The sequence below is a fragment of the Sinocyclocheilus rhinocerous genome, unplaced genomic scaffold (assembly GCF_001515625.1).
Source record: "Sinocyclocheilus rhinocerous isolate Xijiao unplaced genomic scaffold, SAMN03320098_v1.1 scaffold1574, whole genome shotgun sequence".
Classification (NCBI taxonomy): domain Eukaryota; kingdom Metazoa; phylum Chordata; class Actinopteri; order Cypriniformes; family Cyprinidae; genus Sinocyclocheilus; species Sinocyclocheilus rhinocerous.
This window is the reverse complement of record NW_015625598.1, coordinates 143552-162600: the sequence shown is the minus strand read 5'-3', so window position 1 is coordinate 162600 and position 19049 is coordinate 143552. Positions and strand designations below refer to the sequence as shown.

Here is a 19049-nt window from a genome sequence, read left to right as displayed (position 1 = left end):
CTTTTTATTTCACTTCTTTTGGACTGATGCATGCAACACCCGCTGAGTGCCATTAAACAGCTTGAAAGATCAAAGACCATTTTTAATATAACTCCGACTGGATTCATCTGAAAGAAGAAAGTCATATACACCTAGGATGACTTGAGGGTGAGTATTTTATGGACTAATTTTCATTTTTGGGTGAACTAACCCTTTAAGCGTCCAAACACTGTATTTAGGCATTGAGAGCTGAACAGCACATCATTCGGTGGAGGCTTTCACTGGCAGCAGGGTACAATTTGATGACACGCTACTGTGCCGTCAAACATCTGTTGTAGTTTCTGACCTGTTATTACAGAAATGAATACATGTCAGCTGGATGATGCATTCAGCATTGACAACAAATTATGACAATGTTTTGACAAAATACTGTGCCTGTTTTCCAGATCCTTTGGTGTCAGTGAGAATGTAATATTGATAAGGCCATAAGTTATTTTATATACTGTAATCAGTTACAGTCCTCCCAATGAGGAATCATTAAAACACTTCAAATAGAACCCATTACTGGCATTTTGTAATATATCTAAAATCTAATAAAGAAAAAACATCTGGGCCATGTTTTATTATTCATAATATTTTTGATGAAACGATGTAAAGTCATTTTAGTGCGAGGTAAAACACTGAGAACTCAATCCATAAACAATTAAAAAGTTCTGGCAGGCCCAGAGTCTCTAATAATTTTCCATTCGATATCTGTCAAAGCTGCAAAATGAAAACGTTCAGTAAACCCTCATTAGCGTTCGGAAAAATGGTGGGCAGTTAAATGAAGGCCCAGATTTAGTGCTGCACCTTCGGTTATTATGCACGACATCAATGAGCATCAATAGCCTCATTAGGCAAAAACCAGCAAATGACAAATGATGGAAGATATGTTTTATTAAGAAACGCTGCAGAAGTTTCCCCCGAGGCTTGACTAGTACTGGAGGCTACTGAAATACGATTCTGTTTGATTAGGCTCTAAATATCACCGTATTACATAATTACATTATTCCATCTCATATTAATCTGTATTTAAACATTGTCACAGTCAGAGATGGTTCCAGTTTATGACGTTTTTTTTTTAGTACATTAATACATTAATTACAATGTAATTACAGGCAGTGGTTTATTTGTAATAAATGAAAACTAATTCATTTTCAAAGCCTTTGTGAGACAGTTTTCAACAGCTTGATTACTCATCATCAAATGTCCTATGATTGTGTATAAGAATGATAAGATATTATAATAATACTATTATATATTATAATAAGATATTATAAACATCAACATGATGATTTTCTGTAAAACTGCTTTGAAACAACATTGTGAAAAGTGCTATAGAAATAAATTTGCTAACCTGTATATCATACCTAAAAGCGATCTTTTACAACCTGATACAGTATTAATAAATGGTTTGGCTCTAAGCAATGCATTAGGTACTAACCAATCTGTCATACCTGTAAGCTAAACAGCTAATAATTTATAGCCATTAAAGGAACACTCCACTATTTTTGAAAATAGTCTCATTTTCCAACTCCCCTAGAGTTAAACAGCTGAGTTTTACCGTTTTCGAATTCAGCCGAAACTCTTTGGTCATTTTTGAGCGAGATGCTAACGGTCTAATCAGATTCAATAATCTATGCTAAGCTAAGCTAAAAGTGCTACGCCAGACCCGGAGATCGGCTGAATGGATTCGAAAACGGTAAAACTCAACTGTTTAACTCTAGGGGAGATGGAAAATGAGCCTATTTTCAAAAATAGTGGAGAGTTCCTTTAAATGAGCATAAAAACAGAGTTTGACGCAGTGCAGCTAGCAGCTAAACCATGTGCTGTGTTTCTGTTGATGTCCAGCAGAGCAGGGCTGGACATGAAGCATATGGTGATTGAGTTTGGATGCTGTGAATAAGGTCAGAAGACATGATTAAATTATTCCATGTGTTGAGGAACACAGACTCCACAAAAACACCTGCGCTTGGCCTGAACGCCACAGCAGAGATGCAAATCCAAGCAGAATGCACGGCAGAACCCCTTTTACTCAAATTCAGATGCACTAGTGAGGAAATGTAAAACCCAGAGCGGAGCTGGAGTGTGATCGCAGAATGCTTTAAACGCTTCTTTTGGAACTCTTTTCACTGACAGAGATAAAATATATAAACTAACTGGCCAGTTTTTGAGTGAAACATCAGTTACTCAATATTAACTCTTTCCCCGCCATTGACGGAATTTTCCGTCTTTCTGTGTTTTCACTGTTATACAGTAGGAGGTGCTATTATGCATCTTCTGAAAGAGAATACTCTATGCAATAGCATGTCTGGATCAAAACACAGCAAAAAAGAAGAAGCAGAAACAAGTGAGTGCATAAGCAGATGCATTTGTAAAATCATCATCAAACATTAAACAGCATATCAATCAAATCTGCCTAACGCTACTGAATGAAATGTCGAGGCAGGAAGTGGTTCAGGACTGCGACGCTTTGGCTGTTTTGATGGAAGCGATCGACTCCATCTGTGTTTTGATCATTGATCTGAATCCCATCCAGACGTAGTCTTTGACAAAATGCCATTTTCTCAGCTTTTTGATCAAAATGCTTTTTTTCTTCTTCTTTTTCTTTTTTTTCTTTTTGGATGAAATTTACCCACATTCAAGTGTTGATAAAAAAGAAAGAATGCATCATTTGTTTAAACGCACAGGCTCTGTTCTTTCTTTTGACATTTTGCATGTTCAGATATTCAACAAAACATTCTGGGGGCCATGAAACTTTTGTGAAAATGATAAAAAATGCTGACTGTAGCTGGAAACTTGCTGGCAGGGAAAGAGTTAATTCTTTTATTGAACCACTGTATTGCAATGTCACACTCACATTTGTGCGATAGTACTGAATACGCAAAATTCAGCCATGAATCCCATCACTGTATGCTGAAATTTAAGTCCCACCTTTCTGAAAACTCTGCTCTGATTGGTCAGCTGTCCCAGTCTGTTGTGATTGGTCAACCGTTTAGAGCGTATGTCAGAAATGCTGCGCATCCAACATTGCAGGCTCATTGAAAATTTGTGCTTGTGGCAACGTTTCTGCAACACTGATGTTACATAACTTACTGCACGTTTCACACCAGTTTCAAAGTGAAATGTCCAGTGAGTGTTGCTAAAATACATTTGTAATACCTGACCGTGGCCATGTTTTTATTGCGTTGCTTCAGTTGCTATTTTAACTTCCTTATACGCGGGGTTTGAGCTGTTTTGTCGAACTGTAGTTTCACAGGATTCATACCAGAGCACTTCACCTCACAAGTGCAACGCCGTTTCACGTGAGCTAGCGCACAAACCCTCTGTGTCAGAAAACCCATACATATGAAGCTGTACATGTGACGATAACATTCAAAAGTCCAGTCTTCAAATCTCGGAGCATGTTAAAACTGTTTTGAGGTCATAACACAGTATTGTGCAATGTGCAATTTATGTGAAAATTAGGCTTTCTTAATTGAAACTCTGGCCTGTAAATCATACTTTGTGTGAAAAGGAATAAAAGTGGTCAGAGTTTTACTGCCTCTAGTGTTCATTGCGATTTTTGGTGCGTTTTTTATAGAAATGTAGGTTGGGGCACATATTTCTAATGAGCCTGGGTAGCAATGGATCTTAGCTTCATAAGCATCTGTAAACAGCATTATATCTACAGTAACTACTGTGTTAGTTTTAGTAGTCAATACATTGTTTTATTGCCCTCACAGTGACAAAAACAGCACCTCCTCAACAGAGCAAAATCATCCAAATGTTGTTTGAGGCCTGGACAAAGCAGCCAGTAGGTGGCAATTATGTAACTGTGTAACATGATGATGTAGCCACATCACAGAAATAATGGCAGGACTGCAAACGAAGCATTTCAGGCAAGTGTTTTCTGTTGGACAAATTAACTCTCTTTGGCACCGACTTTGTGCTTTGTAACTTTACACATCGTTTGTATGCACACACAGCTATATTACTCACTAAAGGAAAGGTGGAATCAACAAAAGCACAATAGGTGCCCCTTAACAAAACGCACATGTATTTACATGAACATTATTGCAGGATGAAAAATATCGATCCTGCATGACGACATTTTGCTTTCACAGCTATAATAGCATCCTCACACACGCTGCAACCACACACAGCGCACAGATGCAAGCCTCAGGCTCACTGTGCTGATTCACCATGTCCCTTTGCATTACTTCCACACATGACTGCCCTTATACTACTCTCTCTGAGGAGACTACATAGAGGAGACTCAAGGGCAGAACTGAGCTCCTGTATTCACACATCCCACTGGGATTTCTCCCTTCTTTGTAGGCTTGGAGGGGTTGCAGAAACTTAGTATTTAGCAAAAGCACAGGTTTCTCCAGATTCTTGAATAATTTGGGCATTTTTAAATGAGCAATTTAGGGCAACCAGGGAAATAGTGAGGCATGCCATTTCCAAGTGCCAAGGGAGACTCCTCGAAAAGCACACAGTCTAGTGGGAAATAAAGCTGAGGTCTTTTTCTTTGAGTGGACATGGCAGATCACACAGAAGATGGAAGCCGATGGTTATGTAAGCTTCTTGTTTGTGTCATCCACACTCAGAGTGTTACAGAAGACGTTTTCCAGACCACATATAAGTAAGCTTTCTCACTTAATACCAGGACTGACCCTCATACTTAAATGCAGGTAATCATATGAAATGTGCAGGGATACATTATTATTATAAATGTTGAACACAAACAGATTCCTGGCAGAAGCCCAGTGGGATAGGAGTGACTAAGGATCATGTCTGTGTCATTATTCAGCACGACACATCGGCGATTGGCTGCACATCTCCTGGCACACGTCTTAAGCTGCACTCCTACTGGTTACTGCTCGGCGTGTGGCCTGAATATGTGATGTGCTGCACCCTTCCAACACGCTAAATCAACTGAATTATCATGAAACTCTAGCAAAATGAACACTGCATGCATGGTTCTAATTATGCTTGCTTTTATTACAGGAAAAGCAATAGCTTCTTAAATCGGCCCCATCAAGCCTTATGAGCTCCTCCAGTGCAGGAAAAATCAATAGCACCCACAGAAAACACACCTGGCTTTGCTTTCTTAGAGAGATCGCATGCTGACTCCCCTGGAGGAACGCCACTGAAATATTCATGCATGTAACTAGGGGAAGTAAGGTGTGATTCCTCTATTCTGAGCATGTCTCTGGGTTTTTTATTATGTGAATAATTATCTCCGCTGGACTTCTGGCCAATCCATCGCCGCACTGGTGTGGAGTACAGCATTGGTGAGTGTAGCAGCAGGCGTTTCATAATCGACAATTAGGATTGGCTTGGTTGTCAATACTACAAAAGATGGAAAAATTGCAGATCATTCGTATTTAGACGATCTCTGTGATGTAGAGAGCAGCTCTGGTGCTCAATCTGCTTTGCTTGCGTCATGACAAACTGTGTTGTAAATCAAGCCTCTTTGCATGCAGCCATCTGCTTAAGAGGCGCATAAAAAAGACTGGTGGTGCTGTCCAGGTACCAATCAACTTCTGATTGAGGGGCAGCAAGTGGAGAAAACAAGACACTGAGATTGCAGAATCTGTGTAGCCCCTAAACAAGGTGCAAACTTATCAAAGCTCTGCATGAAGCTGCTTCTAAATTCTAAGAGCACGCATCAATGCATCAATCAACAAGTCCGGATCAATGCAAGTAAACTCACCACTCGTGTTGGGGTTCGTCGATGACCAGGAGGATCTTGAACTTCCGCGACACCGCCGCAGGACTTTGCTCCACGAGTCCCGCAGAAGCGGCGGTTTGCTTCACCACGTTGGTGATGGAGCTGAAGAATCCCGAGCCGGTGGATTGGGCGGGCTGCGGTCGTCGCTCGGGGGCCGGAGAAGCAGGGGGGGACTTGGCCGCAGGAGGCGCCGATGGGGCAGGAGTCGGTCCTGCGGGGGCTTTGGTGGCAGCAGTCGGGGGAGGCGGTGGAGGTGGGTCGGGCCTCTGGAGATCCGACATGTAGCCGTTGGGCAGGTTGGCGATGAAGCTGCTGTCAGAGAGGCGACGGCGCAGGAAGTTCATGGCTAGTGAAGGTTAAACTCTGGGTTGGACGTCAACAGCGTAGCGGTTACAGTAGCCTCTTTGTGGTCTGGGATTCGCAACTCTTGTGCTGCTTCTCAAGAGCGCAGTGTTGATATTGCTGTTGAATTTCTCCGTCTTCCTCCACTGACAGCTTGAATGCCAGGATGAGATGCTCACACTCTGCCTGTGTCTCCGCTCCCTCCCTCCCTCGCTAGCTCTCTTCTCACGTGCTCCTCCTCCCCCAGTCCCTCACGATCTCCTACATCATCGCTTACGTGGCCGTACTATGTCGTACTGCAGCTGCTGAACGGGGTTTCCAATGAATATGCATGGCAGGAGGGGAGCTCCTACAGCAATTCCCCCATGCCCCCTGCCGCCTCTCCTCCTCCAGCTCCCTCCCTCTGCTCCTCGGATTGACCCGCAGACCCCGGTCTGGCAGCGCTGGGGCTGGGGCAGGGGCAGGCAGAGGGATGGAGGAATAGGTCTGCAGATGGTGGAGACACGCGTCAGCTCGGCTCTCTGGGGATCTGTGAGCGTCTTCTAAACATTGATCCTCTGCCATCATTTAGTCAATGATGCTCTCCTGAATATAGGAGCTCAGTATGTCAAGCCCATGTTGGGCCATTACTGCAGAAAATACAAATAAAATGGAAGCTGAGGAATGGTGATCACGATCAACAGTGGCATTTTACACAACCAGGCAAAAGAAATGTCATTATTACTGATTCAATCCAGCTGGAACAACATGAGGTTATGAGATTTGCTCAAGCGCTCAGTGGTGTTTACGCCACATCACACAATACTGCCCAATATACATTTATCTATTTATTAGAAAAGAGTCTTTCTAGAAAACAAAACATTTTCTTAAATCATGAAATATAAACGCAGCAGGATAACAGATGCATTAGAGCTACAATTAGCGTCATGCTACATAAGACAAATTATGAGATTTATAATATGCTTTTACTCAAAACTCACTTTAAACCACCACCGAGTGTTTGTAATAACTTACGATTGCGATCTCATGTGGATTTTGGTCATCTAATTTTGCAGAAATATTTTATTTGTAGCCTTTTATATCAAGCTAATCGCTTCACCTGCTTAGCGTTTCTCATGTAAACATCCTTTATTGTTAAGAAAGTACCCCAAATCTCATGAAAATCACATTCAAGTTATATACTATCGTACTGGTGTGTTTATTAGCTTCATGTTTCGTGTGTATAAACATTTCTTTGGGATTGATGTAATGGAAGCTCGTCATCGGAATATGAGTAACATTTGAGCAGCGAATGAGCTTCATAACAGCGATTATGGAAGAGAAAACACACTGAGGCTGTAACCATAGCAGACGGTATTGAGTGCACTCATTCAATCCCATAATGCACCGCAATAATAAGTGTACACCCGATGTACACTCACTCAACGGCTAGAGAATACCCATAATGCACCGTGAGGGTCAGGAATAGAAATGATGATTCTGTCAAAGAAATATGAAGTGAATGTAAATATATCAATATTTCTCCAAACATTGGAGGCTGTTGTCGACAACCAGAGGCTGCCGCTTCATAATTCTCTATGCAGAAAACACCCTAGCAACTGCCTAACAACATGGTAAAAAAAAATAAAAATAATTATTCTGTTTATATGAATTTTCCCTGTTGGTAAAAACTCCTTTTCATATTTTCATACATAGGCTTCAGATGATAAAATGCCCCTTCATGTCTGTATTTACTAAGAACATAAATCTACTCTGATATCTTTGTATAAATATTATTATGGGATGCTTATGTGCTTAAGTCTTATTTTGAGTTTTAAACTTCAGCACATAATTCAGACACAACAGCGGGCACGAATGCTTTTGTGCAGCCTGACAGCACTCTATAGCAGAGTGCTACAGAACGGTTAACAACCTAGCAACTATATATCAACACCATGGCAACAACCCACAACATCCTGGCATCACAGTGCCCTGCTATAAGCACAGGACCGTGTTAAAGGATGAGGGCGAGAAAGGGTTAAATAGATGTTGACTCATCAAATGTCACGGGTTTCTCAGGCTAAATTAGATGAAGATTTGCATTTATGTGCGAAGCCCAGCGGGGACAACTACACGCTGATGGCAAACAGGAAAAACAATAACGAATATGAGCATGATTGCATTGTGTCTGGTGCAATTAGTGAGATGAACCTGAATGAGATGTTTGTGGGTTTTGTGCTGTAGGTGTCGGAGAACAGCTCATTTGTGCGCTGATGGTGATGGTGTGAGTTGTGAGGCTCACGGCTGATTTCTGAAGTCACGACTGTAGTGTTGATATAGTGCTGGAGGTGTGAGTCGCAGCTGCTGACACGCTGAGCTCATTCTGACCTCCATTTTTCATGGCAGGGAGAAAATAGCACAACATCATGTGCTGCTCGAGCATATTAAAACACACCGATATCCGATTAGCCTATGATCGTACACAGTTGCGATGCAGAGAAGGTGTTGAACATTCATGCACACATGACTAGACTGAGATCAAAAACATGGGAAAATAACTGCATGCATTTTTAATATCATATATGCATGAGGCTTTTATCTCTTGCGTGAGAACAGGTTTGGAAGCTCTTATATTTTGGGTTAACTTGATAACCTTCATTAGCAAGATAAACCAGAGGAGCTACTGCTGAAACTATATTCAGTTCAAATTATTGCTGAGACAACTGCATAATAAGTCATTTGTGATTTATACTTTTTCCAATGTTTGATCCCAGCAATTCATATCTGATATTTAACAAAAACATTTTACATTGATCTATTCTATATACTCACTTATGCCTCAAAATAATTAAATCTTTATGCATGTCAACTATTTTTTCCATATTATTATTATTATTATTATTATTATGCACATTCAACATTTTTAAATGTGTGGTATTACAAAACTGAAATATTTGGTGAAAAAAGTAGGCCTGCTGTACATTAAAATGTGTGATTTTCATTCCTTAGGTACTCTATTATATTCAAAATGTCAAACTGAAAATAGATTCATATTTTCCCCTTAAACCTCATGAACTGCACATATTTTTGCATCTAGCCACATGCAACAATTCATTGCATTCTGTTTCCCCCTCATTTTTTCTATTATATTCTATTTTTATTTGTATGTAAATTGATCTTATACCATTTTTTATACCTCTAAATTATTTAAACATTTAATAAGTTAAACATATCTTTAGTTACATTTGAGCTCTTGTTTACGAACTGAATTTATGAACCAATTTTTATTTATTTTTTTACAAATTTTCCAAGCAAGCAAATGCATTCGGTTTAAAAGCTGTAATGCACAAGACAAGATGAAAATGAATTTATAGCGCTTTAAAAGGTGATTATATCGGCTGGCATAAACCCATCTGCTATAAAAGAAAATTTGCACTAGGTTGTAAACATATGGATGTGATGCTAGAATATGAAGATGCTTTCTGTGCTAAACGAGCAGATTTCATGTTCTCTGCTGGAGTGCGAATATCCTGCCTTCCCTCTCTAACGATAAGTGCTGCATTAATTATTAAGCTTAATGTCATATTTCTGAAGTTTGCGTTTATCCTAATGACATCAGCGAAGCGATCCGTCTTCACCGCAGGCGAAGTGAATGTGTCAGTAGATGCTCCAGTCTCGCGGGCTGCTTTAAGCATAGCTGGAATAAGCAGTGAATGCATCTCCATGGCAACTGGCTGTAACGCGTGAGATTGTGTTGTATTGTGTGCTTGAGGAAAGAGCTCAGGTCCAGATGCCTCTCTGAGAGCAAACTATCATCAGTTCCTGAGCAGACTTCATCTTCAGCTCTCTGCAGCACCAGACACTCGCGTGAAGAAGCACTGCAACGTGTTTTTGGGCACAGTGAGGTCATGGCATCCTCTGTCACTGCAGATTCTGAGGACATGTGATGAAGATGAGATGAGCTCGTGACCTAAAACGCTAATGCAGTCCCATCATGAAACCATGACACGAGATGATGCTCTTCTCTTTGAGCACAAGCGAAAATGCTTTTGAACCTCATTTACTGCATTCAGATTATTTACTCGCCACACAATCACTGTTTTTGTAGCCTTCAATTTCAGTGTCACTCCATTTGTATTTGCATTAATATTCAGCATGATTTGTAATGCATTCTGATAAAGAGGAATCTTGAGCTCGAGAGAGACTGTATTCAGAGAGATTCAACACAGCTCCGAGCTGTTGTCATTGCTGAATGCTGAGAGACTCGTTGCTTACCAATGCTCAGGCCTTTAGTGCTCTCTAGTGGCTGCTGATGAAAACACAGTGCTGCAACACACACACACACACGCACGCACGCACGCACACACACACACACACACTCTCTCTCTCTCTCTCTCTCACACACACACACGCACGCACCCACGCACACACACACACGGCCAGGAACCAGAAATCATGCTGATTTGCAGCTCAAGAAACATTTCTGATTATTATCAATGTTGAAAACTGTTCCAAATTTTTGTGAAAACTGTGATACATTTCATTTTTCAGGATTCAAAGATGAATAGAAAGTTCAAAAGAACAGCATTTAAAACAGAAATCTTTTGTAACATTAAACATATCTTTACTGTCACTTTTGATCAGTTTAATACATCCTTGAATAATATATATATATATATATATAACCTTACTTAGTGACCCCAGACCTTTGAACGGCAGTGTATGTACTTATCTATTTATTTATTTGGTTAGTTAGTTAGAGAAATGTCTGTCTCTGTGTTATTTTCTTAGGATTAGGGTAAAATACAACTAGGGCATGTCGTTTCACTTCCAAATAATAATAATAATAATAATAATAAAAACTACAATAACATATTCGTTGCTACTACTATAAAATTACCATAGACTGTATAAAAACATGGACGTAGTGAAAATTACAAACGGGAAAATTCTATTGTGGGACAGAATTTCCTTTAAAAAAAAAAACTTAGGCAGCAAAAATAAATAAATATGCAAAATTAAATGCAGTAAAACAGCATTTTGGAGTTCTAGAAATTTCCTTAAAGGGATAGTTCACCCAAAAATGAAAATGTGATGTTTATCTGCTTACCTCCAGAGCATCCAAGATGTGGTGACTTTGTTTCTTCAGTAGAACACAAACTGAGATTTTTAAGTCAAACCGTTGCAGTCTGTCAGTCTTATAATGGAAGTGGATGGGAATCACGGCTTTGAGAGTCAAAAAAACATACACAAACAAAACCAAATTAAACCCTGCGGCTCGTGACGATACATTGATGTGTAAAGACACGAAACGATCAGTCTGTGCAAGAAACTGACTCCCAATTGAGATTGTAGATAGAGTGTCAATGGTCCATTTGAGAGATAGGTGGCTGTAATGCACTTATAAGTCTGCGATCCGCCGTAAAGCAAGAAGAAGAAGACGACGCGTCACACTCCGGCTGAAGAAGAAGATGCTCAGGACAGTTCAGACAAAATCAGAGGTAAAAAATGATATAAATACTGTTCAGTTTCTTGTACAGACCGATCGTTTTGTGTCTTTACACATCAGTGTATCGTCACGAGCCGCAGGGTTTAATTTGGTTTTGTTTGTGTATGTTTTATGACTCTCAAAGCCGTGATTCCCATCCACTTCCATTATAAGACTGACAGACTGCAACGGTTTAAGTTAAAAATCTCAGTTTGTGTTCTACTGAAGAAACAAAGCCACCTACATCTTGGATGCCCTGGGGGTAAGCAGATAAACATCAAATTACATTTTTGGGTGAACTATCCCTTTAACATATATAATGTTAAAAGGGATAGTTCACCCCAAAAACTACATTTCTTTCAATTTACTCAACTTCATATTGTCCCAAACCTTTATGACTTCCTTTTTTTCTGTGGAACAGAATATCTTTTGAAGAGTGTTGGTTACCGAGCAGTTTTGGCTTTCATTTGTGTGTGTGTGTGTGTGTGTGTGTGTGTGTGTGTGTGTGTGTGTGTGTTCCTCCAGACCGCACGGTGGCGCGAACTGCTCACTGAATAGCCAGCGCTCTGTGGATCTTGACGATGAAATTGTCTTTCAAAAGTAGCTGCTTCTGTGCTTCTAACATCGTTAAAATATTCAGCAGACGAAAAACAATTAGTTATCGATATTGTCACTCATCCTAATCGTTCCTGGCACCTCGCCGCGTGTTTCAGCGCTGCTTCTGATGAGGTTTGATCGCTCTGAGTGAGCTGGAGCGCGATGTCCGCGATGACTCCAGCTCTGCAGAACAGCAGTGTCTTCTACAGGCGCGTGCTGAGCCGCTTTCCTCAGGACATCAGTCTGGCGTTTGCTTACGGATCCGCGGTGTTCAGACAGACTGGAGGGCAGATGGGGGTAAGAAACAGAGCTTTAAGCGACTGTCATTGAGCTCCAGCCGCGGTCAATCCTCCGTCAGGCTGTCTCTGTGTGCAACACCACGCTCTTTGGTTTGTGTTTCAGAAGAACATGCTGGACTTCGTGTTCGCTGTGGATGATCCGGTCACATGGCACACCATGAACCTCATGGAGAACAGGAAGCATTACTCTTTCCTCAGATACCTGGGGCCCAAACACATCAGCAGCATACAGACTGACTATGGAGCTGCAGTTTACTTCAACACCCTCGTCCCTGCTGAAGACAGGGTATGAAACTCTATTTGGCAGATCTGTGATTGTATGCTTTATCTATCTATCATATTTCACAAAATAAAACGGAGCAAATAAAGTGTAATGATAATAAAAACAGTATTCTTCCACCAAACAATGTAGCTCCTCAGAAACAGTTGTGGTTCTAACAAAGTGGTTGCCGAGCAACACACAGAAGTAAACAAAGGTGTATGTTACTTTGTAGAGTCATTTACAACAGCTTCGAACACGGCTCAGCCAATCAGAATCAAGCACCGGAACTATACGCTTTATAATAAAAGATCAAACTAAGAGCGCAGAATATGAACGCAGTGCTCAGTTTTATGTTAAGCGTTTACCTCCCACTGCAAAAAGTGATAACGTGTTGTAGTTGTCAGGCTGTTAAAGAGCTATTTCTACCTGCTCTTATGCTTAAATTTAGTTTTGTTAGTGGAAGATATTTATAATGTTAGGCTTAAGTAACATTTTAAACATAAAAAAAAAATTATGCATTTAGATGTCACCACAGGAAGTGCATTTTTAGATTATCATTTCGTTTAATGTGGCTTTAAAGACCAAATTCAGTGCGCGCTCGCCACATGGACATTAAAGCTGCAGTGAATTACTTTGCTGCACCAAAACGCTCATAATGCAGCATATATAGAGTTATTCATTTAATGTATGTTTTTCTCCAAATTGTATTTATTTTTTACTGTTTTTTTTATTTTATTTTCTTACTGCAAGACATGAATTTTGCTTGTATAATTTCTTTTCTACTACTAGCGATGCTTATGTAGTGTTTGAACTGAGACATGCTCTGGCCATTAGCCTACATGAACTGTAATGAGCTTACTATCAAACTAAATATGTAGACCGGGGGCCTATAACAGATGTTTGTGTTATTATTGCTGAAGGATGTCCTCCTGCTATTGCTAAAATAACAATCAAATCAGAGCAGCGGCACTTTCGCCTTTATTCCTGCAGGGATTTCAGTCTGACTAAAGAGCAGTATCAAAATCACTACACACATTATTCAGCCTATATAATTATTATATCAAATGCATCAATGCAATGATAATTCACCTCATTCATTACTGTTAAATCAGTTATGTAAATGGGGAGATGGACTCAGTAGTATGTTGCAGCAGGTGCACAATAAATCTTCATACATGACATCACTGCTGGTGGGAGGGGCCCCATCTCACTTCTTTAAGAAATATTCATTTCTTACCAATCCCAAACTCCTGAACAGAAGTATATAGTCCAAAAAAAAAGGAAATGTAGTTTGTTTGATGCACTGAAGTCGTGACTTGTTTGCAGGTGATCAAGTACGGTGTGATCAGCACAGATGCTCTGATCGAGGACTTGCTCCACTGGAAAACCCTGTATGTAGCAGGCCGGTTACACAAACCTGTGAGTATCTCCTCCAGCTGATGAGATCAGCCGCTTCATGCTGCAGTTACACAGAGACCAACGGATGCAGAAACTGAACACGCGGTCCTCCACACCTCCAGAGCACTTCTGGACCTTTTTGACTCCAGTTATTGTTGTTTACTGTCAAGGCCCATGACTTTTATGGTTATGGATAAGGATTTTACAGATATTATTACTCACCATTCCTGCTCGATAAAATAATTTACAGCTTGACGTGACTAGAAAAATGTGTATTCGTTATAAAAATTCCCATGGGGTTATAAGATTTGTATAATTTACATGACTTTTCCAGGTCTACAAATCACACTTTGAAAAGGAGGCTTCCTTATTTATCCAGGTTAAAAAAAAAAAGCTTTATACAATACTGATTGTGTCAAAGCAGCTTTACAGAGTCAAACAGGAACATAGTTTGTCAGTGATGCAAGAGGACAACAATAAAGAGTCATTTCTCCAGCTAAAGTCAGTTTTGTGTCGTTTGAAATAATTTTGAGTCCTCTTGAGGCCCCTTGGTTGAGGCCCACTAACACTTCCTAATAAAGATCACTCCTGTATGGTCATCTCCATCTTAATTGGTCTCCATATGCTTTTTAAAATAAATCTCTATGTATTAAGTGACGGTATATTTTGCAGATAAGGAGCTGTCTTTCAAATGCATTAGCTCATCAGTAGTAGATGTGTTTAGAAAAGTTGTCACTGGACATTTGTTGAGCAAATGCAGGTTTGCAGTCAGTGAAAGTGTTAATTTTGGACACTTTCAGTGTTTGATACTCAGTGTAGAGAAGCCCGCTGTCAAATCAGTGTTCAAGCGTGAGTAACTACATGTCAGTCATGTTTTTCCCCTCTCTCTAGGTTCGAATTCTGCTCCAGAGTGAGCATGGAAAACTGCGGGCCGCTCTCGTACGGAATTTGAAAAGTGCCGTGATCGCTTCTTTTCTCATGCTGCCGGAAAGTTTCTCCGAAGAAGACCTGTTCCTCCAGATAGCAGGCTTGTCCTACTCTGGTAAATGTTTTTTTGCGTTAATTTTACATTTTTACCCAAAAGTGTTTTAAAGTGATACTCACTAGCAACATGCTAATCATGTAAACAACATGCTAGGAACACCCTAGCAACCGCCATGGGTACCCTAGCAACGGCATAGCAACACCCTAGCAACCGACCCGGGTACCTTTGCAACCGCATAGCTACACCCTAGCAACTGCCCCGGGTACCTTAGCAACCGCATAGCTACACCCTAGCAACTGCCCCGGGTACCATAGCAACCGCCCCAAGTACCCTAGCAACCGCATAGCAACACCTTAGCAACCACCCCAAGTACCCTAGCAACCACATAGCAGCACCCTAGTCTAAACAATTCCTCAAGCAACTCAATGTATTCTTCCTCGTCTTTGTGTAGGGGATTTCAGGATGGTGATCGGCGAGGATAAATCCAAGGTTTCCAACATCGTGAAAGAGAACATGCCGCATTTCCGGAAGTTATATAACAGTATTCTTCAAGAGTGCCCGCAGGTGGTGTACAAGCCTCAGCAGGGCCGGCTGGAGGTGAGACATTCATCCTGAGCTGGAGTTCTGTGTTCCTGCAGACTGTGCTGTTTTCCTCTGAGGCGAGGCGAGGCGGTTCTCCCCCGTCCAGGAGACATGAGCGGAGGCTGTGGCCCTTTTCTGACAGATTCAGTCATTCGCGTAAGCTACAGGAGAGCTAAGGAGGCCAATCCCACAAAAACAAGCTCTTTTGCACTAAGCATATATGAAAGCTGCTTTTAGCATCATTTGGATGTTTTACATTATTGTCATATGCACGTTTTCTCCATAATTCACATGACCAATGCAGTAATTCATTATTTTCATCAATCTGAATGCGTTTGTAGATTCCAAAAGCGCTGTTTAAATAGACCCTAAACTTTGCAATCCAGTTCTATTAGTTAGTATCAGATTTATGTCACAGGAGCTAGCTGTGAGCATAATCAGTGTTTTGGCTTTGATTACATATCTAAATGTGCGTCAGCAAAGCTTTTGAGCAAGTATTCAGTCTCCTCCACTGACCTGCTCGTCACAGTACTGAATCGAGAAATTACTCAAATTCAGTGGTTAATATTTTCCTTTTATTTCTTCATTTTCCTAATATTTTCCTCATTACATAACTATTACTTTAAGGAGTTTTATCTGCTCTGCATCGTGCCTAACAATAGGCTATACCGTCTGTTTATTCTAAGCTGTTTATTCAAATACAGTATGTGGAGCACAAAAATATCAAGCTATTTCTTGCAAGTACTTTTAGCGTGATTGCATTAACCCACCAAATCGTTTGACAAACAGTCACATATCAGTAACAGGCTAATGTTGCATTACATCTCACGTTCTTTGCAGCTAATTCATTACGGTGACATAAAATATTGTGATCGAGTGTACAGGTAATAAAAAATGAATTCATTGTCTCATCCGTGAACATGCCTTCGTTATTGTTTTGAAAATGCGACCTCTAGCGGTGAAAACTTATATATTGTGCCCACTTAAAACCTGGAAAAGTCAGATTTTCATGATATGTCATTTTTAAGAATAAATAATGAGGATGCATAAAATACAGTGCAGTTGTTCTAGCACAGCTCCAGTGTATTTATTCAAGATGTCTGCATGTTTTCTGTTTTCTAGGTGGACAAAAGCCCGGAGGGTCAGTTCACGCAGCTCATGGCTCTTCCTCGCTCTCTCCAGCAGCAGATCACGCGTCTGGTGGAGCGTCCCGGGAAGAACAGAGATGTGGAGGAGATCCTGCTGCAGGTGGCACAGGACCCAGACTGCGGCTCCGTCGTACAGCAAGGTCAGGGACGATGGGAAATGTCAGGCATGTCCACCTGCGATGCAGCCACTACACGTACTATAACGTCTGATAAACCGCGAGCCACACCGGAGAGCTTGAGCTCTTTTGAAATAAACCATTACACAAGACGAATGAAAGAGCAAATAAGCAGTGGTTTTCACAGAGACTCGCTGAACTGGCCGGCTAGGTTTTGGCGGTGTTGAGTTTCTCCAGCGGCCTCACCCACATGTCTCTTTGTCATAATAACCGTCAGTGCATTCCTCACAAACACCTGCGCGAGCTCACGTGCTACACTTCACTTTTATGGGAAGCTGGAAGAGCATTTGCATCTGATCTGATCTTCTCGACACATCACAGTGCCTTTGCAATGACAGTAGAGTCTTGATTGACTGGATGTTTGATTGAGTTCAAAATGTATTTTAATAATTAAAAAAAAAAAGTTTCTCATGTGCATCTCTCAGTCACTGTGAGTAATCTCTCAAGGCTCTTAAATGACCGGTTCTGTTCATAAAACCGACAGATATTGAATGATATTTTGGTCTGTCACTATTCAGAATGCATTGCATCATTTGAATCCACTGTGTAGTTACATTCAGTGTCACTTACATTTCATTTAACTCGAATATAATTAAGTTGTAACTTTTTTTTTAGTTATGTAATACTTAAATTGAATAAACTTATTCACTAATAGCTTTTTAAAATGATAGCAATTCTGCCTGCTGTTGGCTTGTTATGATTGCTAAATGATGCTTTGTTGGATGAATCATACGTAATTATGCTTTCTTCGCAGGAATTTCATCAATCGTGAAATCCTCCAGCATAACGCAGAGTGCCAAAGGAATCGCCACCGCTGGTAAAGGCCCTTTCGATTTCATAGTTTTGTCACTGATTTTTGAGGTGTTGTATTCAAAACTGTGAAATGAATGGGAGAAGATCTCTACAGTGTTCCAGAACACGCATGTAACATTTCAGTGGACTCTCTCTCTTTGATCTTTGTTCATAACTATGATATAATCATTTTCTTAGATGTTCTCAAAGCATAACTCAATACTTCATAATAGATTGAAAAATATAAACTTCAGAAATGTTGACATACTGTATGTCTTGATAGAAGGGGTTAATAATAATAAAAAATAGTCAATTTGATCACAATACCAGATAAACATTACAGAATCAGACTTTTAAATTAGTGCTGTCGAACGATTAATCACGATTAATCGCATACAAAATAAAAGTTTTTGTTTACATAACGTGTTCTGTGTATATTTATTATGTATATATAAATACACACAGATACAGTATATATTTTGAAAATATATTTACATGTCTATATTTATATTCATATAATTTATATGATAAATATATTTAATATATAAACATAACATATTTTTCTGAAATATATACATGCATGTGTGTGTATTTATATATATATATAATAAATATACACAGCACACATACATATATTATGTAAACAAAAACTTTTATTTTGCATGCGATTAATCGTTTGACAGCACTGTTTTAAATATAATTATTATTTTTAAGGTCCGTTTAACAGCAACACCAGGAAAATGACTATTTAATGCATGCGTGATGTGCTGAATATGATTATTTTGTCTGTACCCTTTTCTTAGAGCTGAAATCTTTGGTACTTTTGATTTTTTTCTACTCCCAGAACTCGATCACTTTTGGCATTTTCTGAATTGTGATTTGCAGAAATGTATTTTCTTCAGGTGTATTAGTGAGTGACAGGACTGCTGTTGAAACTCTTTCCGCAGGTCTCGTCAAAACAGTGTCATACAGCGCAAAAAAGCTGCAGAAAATGTGGAGAGGCTGGCGCAGAAGACCATCATGACTGACAGCAGTTGTGTCAAATATAGTGTTATTTCCACAGTTATTTATTGACAATCTAAGTATGAAGCTGACTAATGACTGAAGCAGTGATTCGTTCTCGTTCTGTAATGCACAATATTCCTGAGAAAATGTCAATAAAGGTTTCTAAGTGTGTTTGTTAAGTGTCTTTTTTCATTGGCGGACTTCCCCTTCACCTTGTACCTGTTGCAGGGATGTGACGTCACGCGCTCATTAGCATAAT

General features: G+C 40.0%; 2 protein-coding genes across 3 annotated transcripts in view; one reads left to right on the top strand and one right to left on the bottom strand.

Annotated features, from left to right (window-relative positions):
* The window catches only part of LOC107758022 (synapsin-2-like), a 91938-nt gene extending 85464 nt beyond the window's left edge, over window positions 1-6474 (bottom strand). Inside the window, exon 1 of one of the 2 annotated variants that reach the window (XM_016575669.1) lies at window positions 5720-6474. In XM_016575669.1, the coding sequence (XP_016431155.1) occupies window positions 5720-6081 (362 nt within the window). In that variant the 5' untranslated portion in view covers window positions 6082-6474. The remainder of the gene's footprint in view (window positions 1-5719) is intronic. The other variant, XM_016575662.1, reaches the window with a different exon arrangement.
* tamm41 (TAM41 mitochondrial translocator assembly and maintenance homolog) lies at window positions 1852-18961 on the top strand. Its single transcript, XM_016575682.1, has 9 exons — window positions 1852-1857; window positions 12292-12440; window positions 12546-12728; window positions 14031-14123; window positions 14994-15144; window positions 15539-15684; window positions 16792-16957; window positions 17748-17810; window positions 18733-18961. Exons 2-9 carry the CDS (start codon window positions 12306-12308, stop codon window positions 18807-18809), a joined length of 1014 nt encoding a protein of 337 aa, XP_016431168.1. The 5' UTR covers window positions 1852-1857; window positions 12292-12305; the 3' UTR covers window positions 18810-18961.
* Window positions 18962-19049: the final 88 nt, after the last annotated feature.

Excerpts from the sequence above, each read along its gene's own strand:
- tamm41 (XM_016575682.1), top strand. The coding sequence starts at position 12,306 with ATGTCCGCGATGACTCCAGCTCTGCAGAACAGCAGTGTCTTCTACAGG. Across the intron at positions 15,145-15,538 it reads AGCAGGCTTGTCCTACTCTG|GGGATTTCAGGATGGTGATC; the intron begins GTAAATGTTTTT and ends GTCTTTGTGTAG. Across the intron at positions 17,811-18,732 it reads CAAAGGAATCGCCACCGCTG|GTCTCGTCAAAACAGTGTCA; the intron begins GTAAAGGCCCTT and ends CTCTTTCCGCAG.